Source organism: Salvia splendens, chromosome 14 (assembly GCF_004379255.2).
Source record: "Salvia splendens isolate huo1 chromosome 14, SspV2, whole genome shotgun sequence".
NCBI classification, from domain to species: Eukaryota; Viridiplantae; Streptophyta; class Magnoliopsida; order Lamiales; family Lamiaceae; genus Salvia; species Salvia splendens.
In genome coordinates this window covers 22,298,898-22,322,977 of record NC_056045.1, presented here as the reverse complement: position 1 = coordinate 22,322,977, position 24,080 = coordinate 22,298,898, and the positions used below count along the sequence as shown (strand labels likewise).

The 24,080-nt window shown below is 39.8% G+C and overlaps 6 protein-coding genes and 1 pseudogene across 7 annotated transcripts; 5 read left to right on the top strand and 2 right to left on the bottom strand.

The window, feature by feature from the left end:
* Positions 1 to 1,758: 1,758 nt before the first annotated feature.
* LOC121763747 lies at positions 1,759 to 2,671 on the top strand. Its single transcript, XM_042159823.1, has one exon. The coding sequence runs from the start codon at positions 1,788 to 1,790 to the stop codon at positions 2,598 to 2,600; it is 813 nt and encodes a 270-aa protein (XP_042015757.1). The 5' UTR covers positions 1,759 to 1,787; the 3' UTR covers positions 2,601 to 2,671.
* A 3,213-nt stretch (positions 2,672 to 5,884) lies between these two features.
* Positions 5,885 to 6,667, top strand: LOC121764351. Its single transcript, XM_042160386.1, has one exon. The coding sequence runs from the start codon at positions 5,885 to 5,887 to the stop codon at positions 6,665 to 6,667; it is 783 nt and encodes a 260-aa protein (XP_042016320.1).
* A 1,762-nt stretch (positions 6,668 to 8,429) lies between these two features.
* Positions 8,430 to 9,016, top strand: LOC121763935 (auxin-responsive protein SAUR68-like). Its single transcript, XM_042160024.1, has one exon. The coding sequence runs from the start codon at positions 8,594 to 8,596 to the stop codon at positions 9,008 to 9,010; it is 417 nt and encodes a 138-aa protein (XP_042015958.1). The 5' UTR covers positions 8,430 to 8,593; the 3' UTR covers positions 9,011 to 9,016.
* Positions 9,017 to 10,892: 1,876 nt separating this feature from the next.
* On the top strand, positions 10,893 to 11,637 carry LOC121763933 (phosphoprotein ECPP44-like). Its single transcript, XM_042160023.1, has 2 exons — positions 10,893 to 11,088; positions 11,166 to 11,637. Exons 1-2 carry the CDS (start codon positions 10,897 to 10,899, stop codon positions 11,493 to 11,495), a joined length of 522 nt encoding a protein of 173 aa, XP_042015957.1. The 5' UTR covers positions 10,893 to 10,896; the 3' UTR covers positions 11,496 to 11,637.
* Positions 11,638 to 14,556: 2,919 nt separating this feature from the next.
* On the top strand, positions 14,557 to 16,280 carry LOC121763967 (GDSL esterase/lipase At5g55050-like). 2 transcript variants are annotated; one of them, XM_042160054.1, is made up of 5 exons: positions 14,557 to 15,051; positions 15,145 to 15,287; positions 15,384 to 15,602; positions 15,684 to 15,945; positions 16,050 to 16,280. In XM_042160054.1, exons 1-5 carry the CDS (start codon positions 14,808 to 14,810, stop codon positions 16,271 to 16,273), a joined length of 1,092 nt encoding a protein of 363 aa, XP_042015988.1. In that variant the 5' UTR covers positions 14,557 to 14,807; the 3' UTR covers positions 16,274 to 16,280. The 2 variants fall into 2 exon arrangements, with proteins under 2 accessions (XP_042015988.1, XP_042015987.1); XM_042160053.1 differs by having other exon boundaries at positions 15,145 to 15,602.
* A 312-nt stretch (positions 16,281 to 16,592) lies between these two features.
* Positions 16,593 to 18,073, bottom strand: LOC121764350 (annotated as a pseudogene).
* Positions 18,074 to 22,523: 4,450 nt separating this feature from the next.
* Positions 22,524 to 23,867, bottom strand: LOC121764009 (acetylserotonin O-methyltransferase-like). The gene is made up of 2 exons (XM_042160102.1): positions 23,042 to 23,867; positions 22,524 to 22,891 (listed from the first exon to the last, which is right to left on the bottom strand). Exons 1-2 carry the CDS (start codon positions 23,777 to 23,779, stop codon positions 22,595 to 22,597), a joined length of 1,035 nt encoding a protein of 344 aa, XP_042016036.1. The 5' UTR covers positions 23,780 to 23,867; the 3' UTR covers positions 22,524 to 22,594.
* Positions 23,868 to 24,080: the final 213 nt, after the last annotated feature.

The window sequence follows — 24,080 nt, the reverse complement described above, 5'->3', positions numbered from 1 at the left end:
ACAAATGACAAGAACGACGTTGAAGTTCTTAAACGTATAAGTGTATTATACGTTTAACACTTGTATAGTCAAAGAAGCAATTTCGGGTGCAGTGTGTGGAGTTTCAAATTCTCTAAAACCAATTAAACGCTTGTTCAAAGTCCAACTATTGTCCACAAAGTGAACCGTAATACCCATGTATGAATGACGGTTAAAACAATCCGTCCAAACATCTGAGCAAATGTTCACCTTGTGGCCCAAGTTAACTAAATAACGTGATAATTCTACCTTTTTCTCCAAGCATTGTCGAACGGTAGATCGTTGCACGGTCATTCTACCTATTCTTTTGATTGCTACATTCAAACCACTTTGCATAGTAACCTCAAAACTTTTGTCATCAAAAATATTAAAGGGCAAATGCTTCATAGCCGCCCATCTAGTCATTGTATCATCAAAATTCTTTTTCTCATATTTAAATAGAGGCGTACCTGACGAACCCGAGCCGGCGGGTTGGAAGTTTAGTTGGCTTTGGGTAGAGGTAGTGTCGCATTCTACCGGATGCTTTGTCACCAAATGGCGACGGAGGGTGCCATACCCACCACCGGCGGACCATTTGTACAATTTTGAAATTTTGAATTCTGCCGAAAACCGCCGGTTTACCGCCAAAACTGGCGGTTCGTCCACGGGTTGCGTCAGAAAATCGGCGGTTTCTGACCGGTTTTTGCAAGCCTAAACACTGAATCTACGACCTAGCCTCTGAAAAAGTTGCCGGAACCGGCGAAAACCGGCTCCCAAACCGGCGGTTCAACCCGAAAACCGCCGGTTCCTACTGTAAACCGCCGACTATCCTAAACCCCTACTTGAACCCTACGAACCCCTAACCTACGAAACACTATTTGACCCTTTGAACCGGCGGTTCGAACCACCGAACCGCCGGTTCACGGTTCAATATATTGCCGAACCTGAACCGGCCCTTATGAACCGTGAAACCGCCGGCCGGTTCAAACCGCCGGTTCCGGTCCTGGTTTCGGTTCATGAACCGGCGGTTAACCGGCGGTCCGGTTCGGTTTGTGCACACTTAGTGGGACCTTTGTGCTCGTCCTTGCGGAAGAACACGGCTGTGGGTGTTGTGCTCTTGCCTAAGAGCATGCAGAAAAAGTGGGGCCGAACCCACAACCGTGCTCGTTGGCAAGAGCACGGTTGTCGATAAGGATTAAGGAATAGATTTAATCTTTTTTGTTTCGAATTAGTAATAGGATTTTTATGGCCTATACATAGGCCATATTGTTAGTTTTAGTGGGTAACTTTTGGAGAATTTAATAAACAAGTGGTGATTCGATATTGGTAATTGGTTTATGTTCGATCATTCTCGAAAACGTCCAAGAGCAATTCGGCATCATGAATGTACTCAACACTAGAGCCCTGATTCAACTGCAGCTTCTCATGCATATATTCTTTCACTTCAATTAGAGGAGTTAAACAACAACGGCAGCTCATTCATGTTAGCTGTCAATGATGTCAGAATTATAATGCAATAATTTCTTCGCAGACAACAAATGGCACTCGTGCGCGTGTGCTGTGCCTGTGCCTGCTAATAATGTGGATCACCCAAATTTATTAGTTAAGAAATGTCCAAATAGCCCTCTTGTCTCAACCCTTGTAAACATTGCACAAACCACGCCACATTACTCGCCAATCCAGATCACCATCACATTCCCCCTCTCCACCACTATATATATACAACACACTCTTCTTCCCCTTCTTCATCATCATCAAAAACAAAAACAAAAACAAAAACAAAAAACAAAATGGCACTCTCACCTTTGAGATCAAAGTTCCTCCACCACAACCGCTCTCTCAGCTTGCCTTCCAAATCATCATCATCCTCTCATCTTGATGTCAACGTCTCCGGCTTCGAGGCCTCCTGTTCCTCATTGTCATCAATGGAGAGCAGCATCAAAGGCCTCAAAAACTTGTACACCTCCATCGACGATTTGCTTCTGCTTCCTCACATCCAACAGATCATCTCCCGCTGCGAATGGATTCACCAAGTGTTGGATGGCTACGTCAGGCTCTTGGATGCCTCCTCCACAGCCAGAGATCTCATCTCCAGCACAAAGCAGCACGTGCAAGAGCTGCTCTCTGCGCTGCGGAGGAAGGATGCCGATGGCATCCGCTGCTATCTCAGCTCCACAAAGAAGTCAAAGAAGATCATCCAGAAATCTTTGAAGAGTTTCAGGAGCAAGTCCATTGTTGCACCCTTGGAGAAGGGCAGCGAGGCGTGGGAGCTCGTGCAGAAGCTGAGCGATGCAGAGTCGATCACCGTTGCCACTCTTGAATCTCTGCTGGCCTACTTGATTGGGGGTAGGATGCAGAGTGGGTGGTCCTTGGTGGCCAAGCTGATGCACTCCAAGAAAGAGAGCAATTTCCATGGTGCTAATGAATTTGAGAAGATGGAAGCCCTCTTGCAAATCTGCTTAGAAGGTGTGCAAGTTGAGGAGGTCATGACTCTATCTAAAGAGGTGGATTCCAGCATTCAGAATGTTGAGCAAGAGCTGGAGTGCTTGTTTAGACAGTTGATTAGAACCAGAGTGTTACTTCTAAACTTTCTCAACCACTAGAAAATTTTGTATATCAACAATATGTATATTCAATTTACTGGAAAAAAAAGAAAGTATACAGATTTCATCTACGTTGACTTTTGCCTGAATTTCAAACGATCCAACTCATTGCTCATTTATTTTCTTTCTGATATTGTGCCAATGATGAAAAACATAAGGAAACAGGCAATATATTTTTATGACAAGACTAATATGGAGGAACTCTGATCTCAAAGGTGAGTTCATATCAAATAAAATTATGAAGAATAATCAAACCTCGGTTTACAAATTGAATTTGGAAAGTTGAATAATGGTTCGTCATTTATGCCCGTGGTAACTCAAACATAGGACCTATTAGGTGGGGTAAAAACGTCTTACTAACTAAGTTGCACTTGGTTATTAAAACAAATTGGAAAAATATATATGTAGGCATGATGTTGTTAAAGTTCATATCAGATGAGTGCAAAGAAAAAACGAGGTGTAGTTAATTAAATTGAATGATGTAAATAGGAAAGGTGTGAGATGGAGGAAGGAAACCACGCCACACGAGTGGATTCTAAGGCCATCCACAACGTTGTTCCTATACCGTTCCTAAACCGTTCCTTAAACTACTATTTGCGGGCCCCACTGTACTTTTTTACTCCATTCCTTAACTAAGGAACGGAACCTGCAACCCTCCGTTCCTTAACCGTTCCTTAACCGTGCCTTAAATTACTATTCATTCAATTTCATTTTTTATTTTTATTTCCAACTCAATTCAATTAAAACAAACACACTTTAATAAAAAACAAACACACTTTATTAAAAAACACACAACATTAAAACAAAGTTACAACTTAAACTTAAAAAAATAAAAAGCACACAATTAAAATCCTAAAAAAATAAAAGTACATAATTTTAATAATTTCATCCGTCAAAGTTTGCCCAAATGTGCTCAATTTCATCCGGCAAAAAAAAACGGTAACAATACCGTTGCAAAAAATTTTTTTTATTAAATTCGATTTTTTTTTAAAAAAAAAATCGAATTATTGCGTCACCGTGACGACGCCCACTCGCGGGGCAGCGAGTGGGCGTCACGCGTCGAATGGGAGGCCGCCACGTCACCTCGGCGCGTGGCGGAACGTGTCGTGGCGCGTCTCGCGGGAACGGCACCGGCACGGAATGGCGACGACACAGGCGGCTGCAACGCGTGCCGCCGCGGTTCCGTTCCTCCGGAACGAAATAAGGCACCGCAACGGCACGCGTTGCGGGTGCTCTAATAGTTTAATGAAATAGGAGCTGTCAAGATTCCAGTTGCCTGTTCAGGAAAAACAAGCAAGCTGATTAACTTCAATGCCAATGTGTGTATGTATAAAAGGATTAAAAAATTGGGCAGGAAATTTGTCGTTTCTGATAATGGACAAGTTGAAACCATTCGTGTGCAGCTATGCAAGATCGTGAGCTTGATGCTAATCTCACCACCCCTATTATACAATTGTTTTATATGGAAAAAGGAGACTTGGTTTTGTCCTGGCCTGCGACTACTCAATGTACTTCTGCATGTGAAATCATGCTAATAAAACACTACTTACATTTTAGTACTGCAACTTTTTTTCCTTCCAACTCATTTGTCATTGATATTTGCTGGCGGTGCTCATGTGGATGACATACAATTATTACAATTTCTTCCTAGACAAGACACAACACAAATGGCACTCGTGTGCTAACTAATACCCCTCGACATTTTCCTCACTTATAAACTACTATTAGGTGCAGCAACTTGGTCCAAATGGTGGGAAACATTGCACAAACATCGCCACAATCTAGATCATAATCACATTACCCTCTCTTTCTAATATGAGTTCATGGTTCCTTCACCCCTATAAATCTCACCAAAATTATAATCTGAAGCAACAGTAACTTTCTTGCTACTCTAACAAACAAAAAAAATACTAGCATTCTCACCACTAAGATAAAAAGAAATAGATTTGTCTGAATCAGTCACTATCTCCATGCTTAATTCTTTGTTGTCCTCTTTGGTTGGACTAGGCTGAGTGAGTCTTAGTGACTTTCCAAGAAAATTCGAATTGCAGAATAGTGTACAAGGAGAAGAGTTTATTAGTCTTTCGAAAGAGATCTTTAAGGAGAGCTAAAGTGCTTGTTCAGATAGTTTGCCTGATTTGATAATATTTGTACATGTTGCTCTGTCAATACAATGGTTATTCATGCCAACTCGGCTTCTTAGTATTTTTGCACCATATATGAGATCACTGAGATGGTATTGTGGTAATGTACAGTTTATTGTACTATAAGGTTATATTCAACGTAAATATTACGAGAGAGTTTAACGTTGTTATTTCTGAAATCCAACATAAGCTTTGATTTGGATTATCCTTTAAGTTTTAATAACTTTAAATCAAAATGATAGTATCGTTTAGTCATCTAAATCATCACATTTACATTTAGTACATGTTTGGGCTACTAGTCAGCCAAATTATCAATATTACAGTGTCACGTTATTGAAATTAATACATGCATGCCGTGGGAAAAATGGTTGTGGAAATTTAACAAATAATGATTTCCCATTCCAATTGTGGAAGGTGTAAGACAAACCAAAACTTTGACAAATTTTATGATTTTATTGACAATTTTCCTATACGTGCAAATAAAATACTCATCAACAATCAGACATCGTCTCTGCATAATCTAAAAGATAATGCAGATCCTACCACCCTATTTTACAATTACTTTCTGAGATTTCCCAATGAAACATTTTCTAATATCATATCTTATTAGTAGCGATTCATCATTATTGTTAATGGATGGGACAAATTTTGTCTGCAGATAATTAGTATCTCCAAGATTGTTGGCCTAATAGAATCCTGCAGAAAGGACAAAATTAAAAGTCAATCCAGTTGTTAAAATTGCATGAAAAAAGAGAAACACAAAATCTCTGGGGGTAGAATTTGAGGTTTACGTGCAAAATTTGGTACAATTATCCAACATCCGAATTAAGTTAGGAAATGGAAATCTTAAATTTGAAAATATTTTATGTAGAAGTTGATGAAATGTAGCTCCAACGAACTGCAGAGAAGCAAGGCTGGCATTTTCTTTGTTGATGAGGCAGAAAAATAATGACTGTTTAATCATGTTTATTGTCCAAATCTAAGTAAGCTTAAACAACATAATTGTTTTGTGAAGGTAGGAGACAATGTACAGACACTGAGAAATTTATACTACATGTTTTCTCCTCAACTTGATTCTTGAGCAGTATATAAACGAACCTCCCTTCTTGAAAACAATCAAAAGCCTCATCGAAAGCTAAAATGGCCCTTCAACATACACGTTCTTGTAGCTTTCCTTGTGGAGTACAAGAAGCTGCCATAGTCAAAGTTGATGAGAGTTTGCTCTCTGAGTCGGCCCCTTCATCGTTGTCCTCTGTGGCCGACAGAATAAAGGGTCTCCAAAATTTGTACGAGAGCATCGATGATTTGCTTCTGCTGCCTCACATCCAAAGAAGCATTGCACATGAATGTCCAGAGAAATATGTGGATGAAATGATGGAGGGGTATATCATGTTGCTGGATGCTTGCGCAGCTGCTAAAGATGTCGTCTCAGTCGCAAAGAGAGACGCGCAAGAGCTTCTCTCTGGTGTGAGGAGAAGAACGCACGCGGAGGCCGCCTCTGCCTATCTCTCATCAAGGAGGAAGTTGAGAAAGATGGTTCAAAAAGCCTCATTTTTGAGGAAGAAACAAAATTTGGGAAAGGGATACGAGATGAGGCCAGTGGAGAAGTTGCTGATGGATGCTAAATCAGCAATTTTAGGCATGATCAGCTCTCTCTTCTTCTACATGATGGGGACAAAGGCACACAGCTGTGGGTCTTTGGTGGCCAAGATCATGGAGTCGAGGAGAGTCGAAGAAACGGAATTTACTAAGGTGGATGCTGCCCTAATGTCATTCATGCACAATGGAGATGATGGTGTCAAATTTGATGATGTTTTGAAAAGCATGGAATGCAGCATTCAGATGGTGGAAGATGGGCTAGAATGCTTGTTCAGAAGATTGATCAAAACTAGAGTTGTCCTCCTAAACATTCTTAGTCACTAACATCCATTTTTTGCTTGCTTGTATGAGAAAATTCATTGATTCATATAGATACAGAAAGATACTATATACTTGTGTATTTCTTGCCAAATATATAGAAAGAAGCCCAAATTACATTTTATTACAACTTCTCTAGTTCCATAACAATAACACAAAACGATTACAAAACAGGGTGGTGACTGGTGGAAAGAGAAATAGTTCATGTTCAAGGCGGTGTTGCAACTTCCACCCTTTGTAACGCCCCAATTTTGAAAAACTAAGTTACTATAGCAGTTTTATTTTTATCCTAATTTCGAAATCCTAAAATAATATTGTAATTAATTCTTAATTCTAGTCATTTTAGACACAAATTTCTAAACAATTAAGACTCAGCATCTATTTGTGTAAAATAACGAAATTCTGAAGCATTACATGATTAATCAATTAGCTATCTCATTATTGTTGAATTAAATGTTATAGACATAGCTATACATTACTCAATTTTAACATTTGTTCACAAAACTAAATTTATTACTAACATATAGAATTAATTATCTATTCCAGTTTATAAACTCTAGCCAATAATGAATTATTAAGTCCAGCTAAATAAAGAAATTAAGTTTAAACCATAAATAAATGGAATAAATCCGAATTAATCAATCCTAATTAAAAAAAAATAATGCGCATGGCTCAAAGGTATCTTCCCTACTTTTGGGCAATTAGAAGGCATTTTGGTGTTAATCAGTTTCTCACAAAATAGCGTTGCTTGAGCAATGAAAATAAAAGGAAAATGGTATTGGAGACAGAATAAGGAAATGTACATAGTCACTAGTGCAATTTCTGGGAGTCTGAAATCTTTGAGAAATAAGTAATTATTATAACAACTTAGTATCTTGTAGCTAATAGATTTCTTAGGAATTTCATGGAACCTCCCATGTTGTGAGTGAAGACACAAACAAACATGAATGATTGCATGACTTTCCTACTCTTAAAATTATTGTGTTTTATGTTTATGTTGGTGGTCATTTTTTTAAGCAACAAGTAGCCCAAAAGGCCCAAACCAAAGCGCAGGTACAGATTATAAATACAGTGATCTACTTTCGTCACATATGTTTGCTATCATTGAAGTGGAAATTAGAGGTAAGAGACTGTAAATGTTATCACCAAGTGTAGCTCACAAATGCTGATACCCTAATCACCAAATTTGCCTGCTTAGGATCGATAGTACATGATTTTATTCTATTTGCATATTAAGATTTATATTTTAATTAATTCAGAAAATAATACTCCATATAATAAGAGGCTGTGGATCGATAGCTTACCCATAATTTAATATATCCACTAGAGCGAATGATTAAAAATATTAACGATTTGAGTGACGAAAGAAAATTAATATACGGATCAAAGCCCATAACATGAGATTTTATTTTAGAGACAGCATGAAAATTCTAAAGAATAAAAAATGTGCTAACTCTGCATTACATTACATATAATTAAAAGCATAGACTTGTGAATATCTCTACTAGCCCATAATAGTTTTGATGGAAAATTTTGAAACTTAGCCCAAGCATGTCTAATGAATTACTATTACCTTGGTACTGCTTCATGATTCTTCAACTCTTATCTTTATTGTAGTATTGCCTGATTTTGGTAGTAGTGTTAGTTTGATTTCAAATAAGGTTAGCCAATAGGATAAATGCTGAGTGGAGTGATTAATTTGCAGTTGAGTGTGAAGAAAATTAGCAAATTGGAAGGTAGGAACTTACTGTGCACATTTTACATAAATACATTGGCATTAGACGTTTCTATCTAATCCAGGTCCCATGTAAACCGACGCCACATGCCTCTGAAGCCCTTGATTTTAGGCATCAACTGTCTCCACCTTCCCTCGTATAAAAATCCCACTTCCTCTGCACCATTATCCAACTTCCAAAACTCACTCCTCCTACCATGATTATTGCCAAGAACCTCTCCAAGATGATCCACCAGTGGCACAAGCTCTCTGCCACACGCCGCAGGAGGGTCTTGCAGCCAAGAAACAGCGACATCTGCTGTGTTGCGCCATCCTCATACATGGACAAGGGCCACTTTGCAGTCTACACTGCTGACCAGAGGCGCTTTGTGGTGCCGTTGGCCTATCTCAACGACCCTGTGTTCCGACATCTGCTTGAGATGTCTGAAGAGGAGTACGGCCTGCCCTGTAACGGCCCTATTGTGTTACCTTGCGATTCGTTCTTCATGGACTATGCCATCTGCCTCATCCGCAAAGGCCGCGCTGGAGATTTGCTTGAGTCCCTTGCCAGAAGCCGCTGCTCGTCATCGTGTTTGCGTCAATCCCAGCTTTACCACCACATGCTCATTCATTGATTGCCTGCAAAAATAAACCATCAAAATTTGTGAACAAATGAGACAACATTCCAAGATCAATGAGCGGTTATGCATATGTAGCGAGCCCCTGGCATTGGATTTGTAGTTGTAATATTTATTCATATTGTCAAGTTGATGGAAGAATCTTCTTTATTCAGCACCTGCATAGTACTTCTATGTTTCTTTTCTTCTTCTGAGTTTAGCCAATATAAACTGAACACACAACGAGCAATGGCTTCGCCTTTGCAGTTTGAGTAAATCTATCAGCTTCAATGTGTACATCCAGAAATCTACATACCAAGAATTTCATGTTTGACTGTAAAAAATTAGATAATGCTTTCTGCTTCTTCAAGGAGACAACCAGCTTGATCTACTGTACAGTGAGTTTCTAAGTTTTTCTGCCAAAAATAAAGAAAATAAATCATGAGTTTCTCTATTTTGTGGTGAGCAGTGAAGTGAGCTGACAGTCAACCTAATCAGGCCACTTCTGCTATCAAACCAAATAACATAATGAAATGAGACATCCTTCAAGCACACCATATATACAAAGGTGACCAACTAGCACATGATATGAAATGAGTCATCCTTCAACCAGCAGATTATATAATGTACTAGTACCAGTTGGCTATCGCAACTACTTAATCCTGTCCACAATGTGGGCAAGAAAAAGGCAAGATGGATGGTTAAATACAGACAAAGAGACCCTTCTCGACTCCTTAGCAACTACACATTTTTTAGTCCTTGTCTCTACCATTAATCCAGTCTTACAAGTATGGTAATAATATAAGCAAAAAACCGGCATGGCATGATCGCAAGAATATTGCAGTATATGATCATGTTATGAGAAATATTTTCTGTATCCTGAAACACCATAGTAAGCTCCAGGCAGGTGCGGCCACATGTTTGTGCTTGAGTATACAAAAAACAAAAGTAGCAATTCAAATTTTGGTGGTTTGAGCCACAAATTCCTGCCTGTTTGGTAGCCTCTCTAAACTGATGCTGGGCCTGAACTTGCCTTGTCTTTGACCTGCCAAATTTCCCCACTCATTTAAGGATATTGCATCCTAACTATCATGCATCCACCACCATAAATAAGATTCACCATGTCCAGATTTTTCATTCTTATGGCTCTCATAAATTCCTGCAATCTAATAACCCAAAATTCTCAACAGAATCCACCTCTCATCTTTTTTTTCCCCAAACCGCACATGGCCTTGCAGCCATAAATACCAGAACTGAAAAAGGTAAAATTCAATGCTTTGTCTCCAATTGAATGTATCAGCAGACAGCAAACATGCACATTTCTCTCACACACAAATATTGATCAACATTTGTTTCATGAATGTGTTACGTGTAAAAAAGTAAATATTCTACTCAACCATCAAATTAAAATTACCCCCCTTTTCAAGTTTGGAAAATATTATTGTTTTTCCTTCTTTTTGGTGCCACATATGCGCAGTGGCTTCTCACAAGTATACATTACAGACAGAAACCTCGTAGAATCCACAATTTTAAAGTAAGCACTTTTTCTTGTTTGACTCAAAATATGGTCGGTAGAAAGATTCTTCTCCCTGGTCACGACCACTGCATGAGAAACTGCTACTAACAATTTCATCGTAAATAATAAGAAATGGTAATCTGCTTCTGATTAAGATCCATTTCATTGTTATTCATCCCATAAAAACAAGTCTATATTTGCAAATCCAAACCGACTATTCGATTTATCTCCATCCGAGGTCCGACATTAGGCATCTATGTTCCAATCTCCGATGTAGTTTCTCTCATCCAAAATACTCTCATTACAACTATATAAACAGAAACTCACTTACACTTATTCCACTCCCCACACTGTTTCAACTTTTGCTTAAACTACTACTTTAACTACAATGGCGCACCAGACGAAGATCCCACAAGCCCCCACTGGAGTTCCTCTGGTGGAGACCCAAGACCATGGTTGTTTCGATTTTCTGACAAACAAGGGAGAGAAGAAGACTAAAGATGTTGTAATGACAGATCCCAAAGAGGAGAAGCACACGCTCATGGATGAGCTTCGACGCACTCACAGCCAATCCAGCTGCGTAAGTCTCACTACATACTTTCATTAACAATGCGTCTTTTCTGAATGCATGCATTTGGTTTTTTCTTTGTTTTTCAGTCTAGTGATGAAGAAGGCGGAGAGAGGAAGAAGAAGAAGGGGTTGAAAGAGGAGATCAAGGATATACTATCTGGCAAGAAAGAGGGAGAAGACAACGTCCCCATCCAAGAAGGAAATGCTGCTGTGGAGCAACCCGAAGAGAAGAAGGGATTCCTGGAGAAGGTGATAGAGAAACTCCCTGGGCAGCACAAGAATGGCGACGTAGAAACTCCTCCTGCAACAGAGCATGAGCTGGGATGTGAGAATAACCAGAAGAAGGGCATAATAGACAAGATCAAGGAGAAGTTACCTGGACACCATAAGAAGAATGAAAATGAGGTCAAGAACTGATCCATACAACGTACCTGTTACTAGAAACCTCCAATCCCATTTGTTTTTCTGAATTTCCTCTTCTGCCTGGTTAGTTTCCATTGTAAGTTGTTTTTCAGTTATTTGTACTCTACTTTTCTTCAGCTTTTGTGTCTTCTCTCAACAGTGTCTCATGATCCAAAGCATTTACATTTACATTAAGTTGTGTGATTGAAAGGACAAGTTGATTATCCACTAATTTACTGATAATAAGCAGTTGTACTTTAAACATGATTCACCGTATATCCTCCACCGAATCAGCACTTCCTTAAACAATAGGGCGTAACTATTGACCTCAATATATGTGGATATTCTTATATCCAACGTTAGATCAGCCCTCAGGATCACGTCTTGTCTATACTTGCAAAAAGGGTACTACAGATATATATCTTTCATAAATCTCTGTCACATATGAATCAAGCAAATACACCTAGTTGGGAACAACTCTGTCCTTGTCAAAGGAGCTTCTGTTTTTGTCATCTAGTTTCACCTAATCACTGCCTTGTTACAAGGTTAGTTGATTAGTGAATTATTTAATCCAGTGTCGATTAATACTGACTCACATGAAAAAGTTTAAGGTTTATAACCTGGGATCAGTTTCAGTAAGTTCTGCAGAACTATAAAAAGCTTAAGAAATCAATTAGTAAACTAACCTGTGACCTTTGCTATGGTAATACATTCTTTCTGTCTGTGTCTGCTCATCCTCTACGCCAAATTCGTCCGTCAACTGGCTGATGACATGCCAAGGCCTATGTTCTTTCTTACATTCTCTGCTTGCGTTGTGTTACACTGTCAAGAGACTATTGTGCCATTATCAAAAGATTCAAAACAGATCAATCAGTTCTTCACTACGCAGTAATTTCACTGCTATGATAGGAGCGCCTTAAACTGAAGCAATGCTCAAATAAGTCTGATTTCTTTATCAGTATCGGGAGCAATGATATCTTCAGCTACTCATCAAGCGAAGGTGGAAAATATGATGTGTTTTCCCTTCTGATAGCAACATAGTTCAGGCACGTGACAGTAAGAGCAGTCTTTCTGCCGATTGAATCATACAAGTTGCTTTGTAAAATCACTCCACAGTAAGATCATTATGATCTGTTATCATCAACTGGTTGCAATCCTCCCATAAACGATCTTGCTCTGGCATTCCACTCAGCACTCAACACCCTTATACTTAATATCAGCCCCAGCTTCCAGGAATGAAGTACTCTCTCACTTGGAAACACATACGAAATTACTTTATGATGCCATCAATAATGCAAAACCTAAGGTAAGAAATCAGCAACACTTTACTAAAGTTTAATAAAATGCGTACAATCATACATCCAAGAAATGGAAATGGCTTTTGCTGTAGCTGTTCTACTACTCTTTTGGTTTCTTCGAATTGTTGCAGGATTTCATGACGTTGAATCAACATGCTGCGGATATGGAAAGTTGAAAGCACAAGGCTCTTGTAATTCAGCAGCGCTGTGTTTCCTTGGCCGTCAGAAGTATTTGTTCTGGGACATGTACCACCCAACACAGTTAGCCTCCTCTATAGCAGTTGCAATACTCTTATCTGGGCCATTTTATGTATCACCAATTAGTTTTGGTCCGTTAGAACTCAAAATTAGCAGTCCAGCATGGATTTGACACAGAAAGAACAATTATGAGGAATGCTTACTGCAACCTGAAAGGTTTTCCATTTTTACTGTTCAGCTAGCTCTGATTCCACACATGGACAGTAGAAGCAAATTTATAACTGACAAATTAAGCTCCATAGATGAATCAATAGTCCTAACATGCAAACTTGATGATCAATGATTTGTGTTACCTCAAACTTATATGGAGCTTGTACAACATTAGAATAACCTAAGTTGCAATTTACTAGTAGTTTATATAACAATCATATCGCACTCGGAGTATCTTTATGTACCATACAAGAATTATGATACCACCTTCGAGAAAGCTGTCCATCTGGCAGCTGAAGCACACTATATGGGACCATTACTAAGTTAATTTTTTCAAGTGAAACTGGACAATAGCAACCCTGGCAGGCATGAACTTGTGATCAAAGAACCGAAGATCAACAGTGGAATTGTATAAAAATATGACAAATTGTCATAGAAATCATCAATGCATTCTTGTCTTAATAGTCAGGCATCCAGTACATTTATGATCGCTGTTGTGAGATAGATTCAGAATGAAGCAATCTAGTGACTTGTCATGAAGTTTATAAGTGGCAACCTATCTGTAGTTTGCTCTTTATGTGTTCAGAAAAAAAAAATGATAGAAGATCTGAGATCCAATCAACGAAGATTATTCATTAACAGAAAAAAAATGCAATCTCTTGATTCGCCTCTGCGCTATATATTAACTTGTGAAGGAACTCTCACAAACAAACTGTGTGAGTCCTAATCCTATCATATCAGCAGAAGATGAGGAATAAGTTGCAGCGTGTAAAGAAGTCACTCAGATTTTCTTAAACAGTTTATGAAGATATAAATGCAACCAAATTAGTCATACATATTCGAGTAACTGAACATACCAGTTACTGCTGTAATTGGTAAACCAAGGAAACTACTTTTTAAAAGAACAAATGATAGATTCATGTTTCAGAGTATCCTATTGGACTTATGTATGTTAGATTGAGAATTAAATAATGGATATCAATGATTTAACAAGGAAGTAGCTGTAAGTTACCTAGCAATGTAAAACACGATTCGCCGCTAGTATATTCCGAAAAGAGCTTTCACCGTCTCAATTTTGGGGATATCCCTGCTTCAGGTTTGGAGATATTCTTGTTTTCAACGTTAAATGAGGTTTAACCCATGGCACAATCTCGTCTATTTACCAGTGGACATTAGTAACTATATGTTCCAAAACATTAATCTTTTCAGTTATGAAATTGGAGATCACTGTCACACAAACTTAAGCTACTATAATCAGTAACCAGCAATTTTGTCCTTATCAGACATCAAATCCTATTATATCATTTGTTTTATCATCTATATTCTGTTACTCTAATTGTAGTCACAGTCACTTGTTATAAAGCCCTAACTCTATTAAAATGTGAATTAATTCAGACACTCATGCAATGTCACAATCAGATGAAACTTCAAAATCTAGAAACCTTAATAGGTCCCTCCGCCCAACAAATCATTCTTTGGTATTAGAGAGAAGTTTAACTCCTTAGGCCTCACCAAACATTTAAGCACAAAGCCCTATAAATACTGCCAAGAATTAGTCAGCATACACAGAAACAAGTTTTATCAAAAATAAAGCAAGATTACAACTCAACCTCGTCCTGTTATGGCCACAATAAGCATGCCCATGTGCTTGTCCCTGCTGATCATCTGTACCATATTCATGCCTCATTTGGCTGATGCCACCAAAAAACTTGTGTTTATTCTTGGTGATTCAACAGTTGATGTTGGAACTAATAATTATATTTCAAGTAAGTTACGAGCAAATTTCCCCCACAACGGTGTTGACTTCCCCAAGTGCCAAGCAACTGGGAGGTTCAGCAATGGCTTCAACAGTGCTGATGAACTCGGTTAGTTTAAACGTAGATATCTATATATACTAAGTTTTTGTACAGAATAAATGCATGCAAAATTTCGTGTTATGTTAATATTGCCTGCCTCAGCAAAACTTTTCCAGTTGAAGATGAGCCCACCTCCATTTCTGTATCTTCTTACGCTTGGATCTGGATTCCAGCAGAAACTCTGCAAAGGCGTAAACTTTGCCTCTGGGGGTGCTGGACTCCTAGACATAACAAATATTAATAATGTAAGCATTTACTTGCTTGATTGTGAGGATTCTGTTCTAATTTTGCAATCTCTGATATTTTCTGTTCATGCCCGCATTGCATTGAAACATCAACAGACAGTGCCCTTATCGGAACAGATCAATCAGTTCACTACAGTGCGCAATAATTTCACTGCCATGAAAGGCGAAAATGCGACTGAAGTAATGCTCAATAAGTCTTTGTTCTTCATCAGTATCGGGAGCAATGACATTTTTGGTTATTTAAACAGAAGTGATGCGACACCTCCAGACAGCTTCATCTTCATGATGCTATCAGCATATTCTCAACACATCACTGTAAGTTTCTTGGCATATTAGTCTCCATATATACAAACCACCAGTTTTCACTTTAAACTGATTTCACTGGGGTGCTGCTAGACGTTGTACCAACTTGGAGCAAGAAAATTCGGGTTCATAAGCGTTCCACCAATAGGTTGCTGCCCATTTTCAAGACTAATCCAATTGAACTTCACCGGCACCAACGACTGCTTCCATCCAATGAATGATATTGCTCAGGCGTTCCACTTAGCCCTCGATGGCCTTTTACTCAACATCAGCTCACAGCTTCCGGGAATGAAATACTCTCTTGGGAACTCATTCAATATGACTCTTGATGTCATTAACGCGCCAAAAAATTTCTGTAAGAAATCATCATATACTCGCCATGTTCAAATTTAAAAAACAAGCATAAAAGTAAGAAAGAACTAAGGATAAGTCTAACATCTTCTATTGCTCCTACTGTAGCACTATTCGGAACAGTGGATAAAGCATGCTGCGGGCATGGAACTTTGAATGCTGAGGGGCCTTGCAACAAATCAGCAACGCTTTGTTCAGACCGCGACAGGTATCTGTTCTGGGACATGTTCCACCCAACTCAGGAAGCCTCGTACCTCGCTGCTCAAGAACTCTATAACGGCTCAACTTATGTGTCGCCGATCAGCTTTAGTCAGCTGGAACATGACAACTAGCTACATATATATCCAGTATGTGTTTATAATAAGTGGCATTGCCAAAGATACTGTGATTTTGTGTTCATGTATATGAGCATATAGGATTGCTTTGAAATCTGTTTTGATCACACAATTTCATGTAACTTTGAATAATAATATCAATGTACAAGCTCTGAGCACAGAAAAGAGCAAACCTTTAATGACTAATTGGACTATTGAATAAATTCTGTATATCTTCACGAGTAAAAACAAGAGATGGGAAAGGGAATAATCAAGGATTATTATTGATACAATACAACTAGTCTATGAATAATTATACGATCTTAGATCGATCAAATCATCTCTGCGCATACCTAATCGCATGGCGTCTCAGCCACAGCTTACATCAACATGTTGAAAGCATCCATCGCCTGCGCCTCCTCGTTCCACACCAAATGCTTGCTCGCAGCCACAACCATTTCTCTCATCTCCGCTATCTTCTCCTCGCTTACCTCCGATAAAATCTGCTTCAGTCCTTATCGCCGCTCTCGGCAATGCCACCACTAGAGCGAGATCGGATCATTTCAAAACATCCATCAACGGCAAGTCCTGAATCGGACGGTCCACGATCACCACTGGCACGCAGCCGGACGCCATCGCCTCCACTATCCCGGACACCTCCCCGTGATACAGAAATAAACAGAATTTACTCTCTCTGAAGCTCCGAGAGGACTCCAATTGTCTATTCATCTCCTCGATCACAAAATCGGAATCCAATTTCAACTCGTTGACCAAATTCAGCTCCGTCGTCCCGTCCCGTCCCATCGCAAGTAGCCTAAAATCGAAGCATTCGTGGAATTCTCCGCGCCGTGAAAGAGGTGGAGCGGCGATCCGACGGAAGGAGGCAGCGTGATGTCGGAAAAATCGGGTTTCTGGGGCAGTTTACGTTAAAGATAACGTAAATGTACCCATTTTGTTATCTATTCCACATATGGAAAAAACTCGAATGCAATTGGCGTGTCTTTAAGTAAAAACGCCAATATTAATGGCGTGTTTACACGTAAAGACGCCAACGTAGGTGGCGTTTTATACTTGTGTCGTATTTTGGGCGTATTCTCTCCAATTGCAATTACGTTGAAAAACGCCAACTTGGTTGGCGTGTATTCCTGAAAAAACGCCTTTGTAATTGGCGTGTGTATTGTTGTAGAAACGCCGAACAAATTGGCGTGCTTAAGGAAAGACGCTAACACAAGTAGCGTGTTTACTGAAGTCGCGAAAAACGCCAACCTGAGTGGTGTGTTTACTTGTTTTGCGAAAAACGCCAACCTAAGTGGCGTGTTCACCTAGTCGCGAAAAACGCCAACCTGAGTGGCGTGTTTTCACAGGCTGATATACCAGCCGTGCCTCCCCCAAATCGCGAAAATCTCACAATACACACACTTCGCGATTTCTCCAAGCTGCGCGCCTCCTCTCCTCGAAATCGCCCTCCTCTCCGTGATTTCGGCCTACATTCATCAATCGTTGCTATTCATCCCCAAATTCATCTATTTTCTTCGGTTAGTATGCTTACCTTTTACATTATTAGAGTAAGTGGTGGATAGTTAGCTAGAGTTTGTAATGTGTTGTGAATTGAGTATAAATATTATGCATTTCGCCTGTACCACCAGTGTGGCGGACAGAATGACGACCTCGAACTGCAGATCTTGGTGGAGGTGGAGGCATAAAATCGTGATCGGCATCATCAGTGTGACTGACAGAATGACGACCTCGAACTGCATATCTTGGTAGAGGCGGAGGCATAAAATCGTCAGCGACATCATTTACCAACTGAGTATCCATCCTTGAAAGAGCATTCGGGCAGTTGCGCCTGTCGTGACCTGGTTGACGACAATGTTTACATCGGCGTCGGGCTCGTGGCTGGTCAGCTTCACGGACATCCATCTGATTAGGAATCCTAGTAGTACGGTATCGACCGCGACTTTTAGGCATTAACTGAGCTCGTGAACATTGCAAAGTCCATTCAGGCACGGGCCAATAATCTTGGTGTCTGGGTGGATTGAACACCGTAGAATATTGGTGTACCCAAACACTTGTGCGGTATACGGGATCAACAAGCGACAGCATGTTGTTGTTTCTAAACCGCGCAACTGCCGCTGCATGTGAACATGGAAGTCTCCACATCTGCCACTTTTGACATTTGCAATGCGACTCCAAGTACTTTACCTTCCACTTATTAGCGTCCTTTCCACCAATTCGACGCTTTGTTCGAACCACATAATGGCCTGCAATTGTGTTGGGTGCTCTCACATTATGTAATTGACCTTTTGCATCATTTTTGCACACCTTTTCATGCGCCCACGGGGTAAGTGGTGTGGCACACTGTGTTGATGCAACTGACCGGTCATTGAACCATTCTATTGTCCTCCATAATATCATATCAATGCAAGCTTTAATTGGGAGTTGTCTTGCGCCTCTCAACACATTGTTGTAAGATTCCACCATATTAGTGGTCACCTCACCCCATCTTTTGTGTTTGTCATACGCCAGATTCCATTTTTCTAACTCCACGGCATCAAGGTACTGCAAAGCCTCGGTGTTGACGTTTCGAAGTAAACGACGTTTGATCTTAAACTTGCGCTTCTTGGTAGCAATACCAATTTTCCAAACAAGTCTTTTGACCATGATACCTTTGTGATTCTGCAAAACATTCTTTCTAACATGTACCAAGCAAAATCTGTGATGACCCACATTGGGTTCTTCTTTCCATATGGGAGAATTCATTGCATCTATGATTCCCACATGCCTATCAGATATGACACATATTTCATGTTTTGCTACATGAAGTCTAATGCGTTCCATAAACCAATTCCAACTTTCTTTGGTTTCCTCATCAACAATGGCATATGCAACAGGCAAACATTTCTTATTAGCATCAAATCCAACGGCAATAAGAATTTTACCTCGACATCGTCCACGTAGATGAGTTCCATCAACCGTTAAAACTGGTTTGCATAGTTGAAAAGCCTCCACAGCTGGTCCAAAAGCCCAGAATACGTACTTGAATACCTTGTTCATACCATTGCTTAATATGTCATCGTGCAACCATTCCACAATTGTGCCAGGATTTTGTCTTTGCATTTCATTCAAATAAGCTGGTAACACTTTGAACGACCACTCCCATCCGCCGTATACAAGCTCAATCGATGTCCTCCGAGCATACCATGCTTTCTTGTAACTAACTTTGACATGAAATCTATTTTCAATATCCGCCACAATTGCTTTTACCTTGTAGCAATGATCGTTTTCTATCTGATGTCGAACACTCAACGCTATCATACCCGACGAAAGATTAGCGTGTCCATTATAGTTACGATCCTCCATGCAAGTATGAGCCGTTCTAAACACTCTAATTTGCCAGTGTTCATCATGCTTTCTCAGTGTTGCTCGGCACTCCCACAAACATTTCGGTAATGAGGTATCCTTCGGATTTCCTTGTGGCCACTTACAAACTGCATGCTATCTCTTTCCTTTACTTTCAGCAATTGTATATTGTCGGATTTTTTCCAAATGCCAATGAGTCACAGCTGCCTTCAATTCCAACTTCGTTCTAAATTTAGTATGCAAACCGACATTGCTAGGATCTTTTTCATCATCCGACGGATCATCATCTGAGTCTGTACTAACCGGGTCGGAATCTTCAGAATAATAAGGTGATTGTGGATCAAGAAAGTCGGCTTTATCAGGACCTATTACGTCCTCAACCGCATCACAATTGTCACTTTCCCCTAAATGCACGCCTCCAGCTTCAAAATCTTGTGTTGCAGCAAAATATGGTTCTTGGGCTCTCGTAGACGTACCAACATCATAACTTATGACATGATGACTATGATGTTGAGTAATTGCCGAATACTCAACATATAATTCAATTAGACCTCCAATAACCATACTCTCACTAAACATTAGTTGCACGCATACTTCGTCTAGTAGAACACCTACAAACGTGACTCCGGCTCCAAAGCATATTGTACGTTTCCATATTATTTGAATATTGTTTTCATATATGATTATCTCCATCCTTTCACAAATTTTTTCCACAAGCTCATCGTACGAAATTGTTTCATCCAACATAATGAATCCTTTAGCAAAAGGAGGATCATACGAAATAACTGCTCCGGGAATTATCTTTCCATCCCAATATAAATTGACACACCACGTCATACTATCTGCAATAATGTAAAACACAAATAAATATGTATTATTTTTACATTCATCATTATGTAGAGTGAGCCAAATATGCTAAATAATAATTCTACACAATAATAATTCTGCACAATAATAATTCTGCACAATAATAATTCGACACAATAATAATTCTGCACAATATTTCAACTCAATTCTCAACCAATTACAAATCCTAGCTAACTATCCAACAATTACTCAAATAATGTAAAAGATAAGCATACTAACCGAAAATAATATACAAATTTGGGGGAAAATAGCACCGATAGATGGATGGAGGAAGAATTCACGTGGAGCAATCTTCCTTGGATAAGAGTGTGTGGGCTGAGTTTTTTGCGATTTGGGGGAGGAGAAGGGGATATATCAGATCTGTATAAAGCCGCCAATGACAGTGGCGTCTTCTTTGAAACATGCCGACCACGTTGGCGTATTTTATCAAAACGACATTCTACCCGACATTTCTACTTGAATAAACACGCCAACGAAAAAGGCGTTTTATATTATACACGCCAATGCGAATGGCGTTTTATACTCAATACTGTATTTATAAAAAATACGACTAAAATACGTTGCAATTAAAAGACGCCAACGTAGTTGGCGTTTTAAATTAAAACCCGCCATTGTTGTTGGCGTTTTTACTTATAGAAACACCAATGCGGTTGGCGTTTTTCCCATATATGGAACAGATAACAAAACAGTTACATTTCCGTTATTTCTGAGGCCAACTGGCCTAGAAATGCGATTTTCCCCGTGATGTCCTTGTGCGGGATGAAATAGCCGGAGACGACGGGGAAAACGGAAATTTGGATGGAATTCTTCTTGAGCTCGAGAATGTTCCGGTCGGATGAGTAGTCAATTCCGGCGGGGGAGAGGAAGAAATGATCGGCGCCTAGGGTTCGGTTCCAGTAGGGAAAGTCGGTGCGGAGCTCTCTGACGACACGCGCCATAGAGCGCGTGGAGATGTCGGGGGAGAAGGGGACGAAGAAGAGGTGAGCCTGTTCGGAGTTGTGGGTGAGGAAGGGGGCTGCGGAGGAGGGAATTGTAGAAGAGAGAGGCGGGGGCGTCGGGGAATTCGAAAGGGGTGCAGATGAAAATTTTGAAAGTTGTTAGCATGCTTTGGTAGTTGTGGAGAAGTGTCGTTGGGGAGAGGTAGGGGGAAGGTGCGGCGGCGGTGGAAAGTGGAAGAAGGAGGAGGATCGCGAGGAAGAGGGAGAGTATCGCGGCAGCCGCTGCCATTGTAGGTGGTGTTGGTTGATTGGTCTTAATTTTCTGAGTTGATTTGTTGAACATGGAATTAAGTTGGTCGCCTTTTTTTCTTTTACTTTTATTACTATCATTAAATCATCATTACTGTTATTATAACATCAAATAACAGGGCAATGAATACTATCAAGAATCCATAAAGGTTGACTATTTGTCCATTGCGAACTTTTGTGTTATATGATGATCATCATTTTGGGAGTCATGAGTAAATACTAAGTAATTTATTCACGTATCACCAAATTTTTTATTTAAATTTTTGATTGGACAGCTTGAAGTCAAAATTTTAGTATTAAAGCAAAAGAAAACGATTTAGAAAAAATATACTAGGAAGAGTGTAAGATTGACAATCTGATTACTTGTAAACAGTGGCTGATCTTGACTTCAAAAATAATTTATAGTTAAAATAAAATAATGCAAATTTTAATTATAGTAATCAAAATATTTTTCTAATAAAATAAGTAATGCATATAAATTTCAATTCAAATATAGTAGTATTATTGATTGTTAAACGACTTCTTCAAATATTCAATTTTCCTTAGACAGATCGGAAGGTAATTGTGATAATTTTATTATGGACTGGAGTAAAAAAAAATTGGGCCAAATGGAAAATAATTGAGCCTATGAACTAGGGATGAAATAAGTCCACCTCATTATAGAAAATATAAATTGTATCCGTGATAATGATCTGAAATAAAAATAGACTATTCAGAATCATTAAAATAAACATAGAACATGAGTGATCTTCAAATCATACATACTACTATGATCGATCATTCACACCAACCAATAAAGAAACGCATATAAGTTAAAAATGCATTATTATAGGAAACAATAAAGAAATGAAAGATGTAAAGAATTTCATGGATAGGCCTCGATAACAGCAATAATGGAGGCAATATGTTTGACAGTATAGCTCCTGAAACCAGCTCCTTTAATCACAAAATCCCATTCTTCCATGGTCCTCTCTTTCCCTTTGTCGGTGTGGGCCAACATCACCATGTCCAGCGCCAGCCTAACATCGCTGTACTTGTCCTCTTCTCCTTCCACGATCACCGCCTCCGCTATTATCACCTTCCCCCCCTCCTCCGCCACCGCCTCTCCGCATCTCCTCAGTATCTGCACACACTCCTCATCGCTCCAATCATGCAACACCCACTACAATTACACCATCCACATATATTTTAGTCAATATCTGCAACTCTTTACGTATGTTTTGTGATGTCAACTGATATAAATGAATGATTTATGAGAGTAGTATTTGCTAAGCAGTTAAGATAATTAGCTAGAAAATGATACTATACGTACCATGATAAAAGCAGCATCTGCCTTGGGGACTTGTTTGAACATGTCCCCACCAACATGCTCCACACCTCGTCGAGGTGGTGCGGACGAGACAACATGGGGGAGATCAAAGTTAATCCCGTGGATCCACGGACACGCCTCCACGATACGACGGAGGGAAGTTCCATCCCCGCCGCCAACATCTACCAAGCAGCCAACCCCTTCAAACACCTCTCCGTAACGCTGCAAAATCTCGGACACAGCGATTCCAGCGTGGCTGGCCATAGCATCGTTGATGAGCTTGCTGTGGGCCGGGTTTTTGGCCGCGTACTCCCACACATCCCCTCCGTGCGCGGCCTCAAAGGCCGAGCCTCCGAGGACGGAGGCGCGCGAGCTCAGCTTGTGCCACGGAGCCAGCATCACGGGGCTGCTCTCCAGCAACACAAACGAAGCGATGCTATTCGCTTCGTTTTTCAAAAGCAAGCGGGAGAGAGGAGTGTGGGCGTACTGGTTTGTGGAGTCCTGCAGCTTGAAGAAGCCGCGGTGGATCAAGTACCTCATGATGCGGTGGAGCGCGGAGGGAGAGCAGGCCACGGCGGAGGAGAGGTCGAGCGGCGACATGGCGCCGCCGTGGCTCTCCAAGACGTCGGCTATTTGGAGCTCGATTGCGCATTTGACAACCGCCATTGGAGTGAAGCCGAATACGTACTGCCATATATCTACCTGCGCCTTCTCTGCTTCTTTCATTGATTTAACATCCATTTTATCAATCCACTGGTTTTGTTTGGTGATGCTTCTTCATACTTGCGTAGGCATTATACAATGCTAATTAACAACAATCATCCAATAAAATAATACCATCGTGAGACATATTTAATGTTTTCTTGTGTCGTTAATCACAGTAAGTATTTCGAATTGTTCAACAAATAATTACGATATAAATAAATAATATTAAATATTATAATAATTTAAAATAGAAAGGTTTTTTTTATTTGAGGTACAAGTTGTACTAAACATAATAATAAAATAGAAAAAAGTTAATAGAGTATAATATAAAAAATCA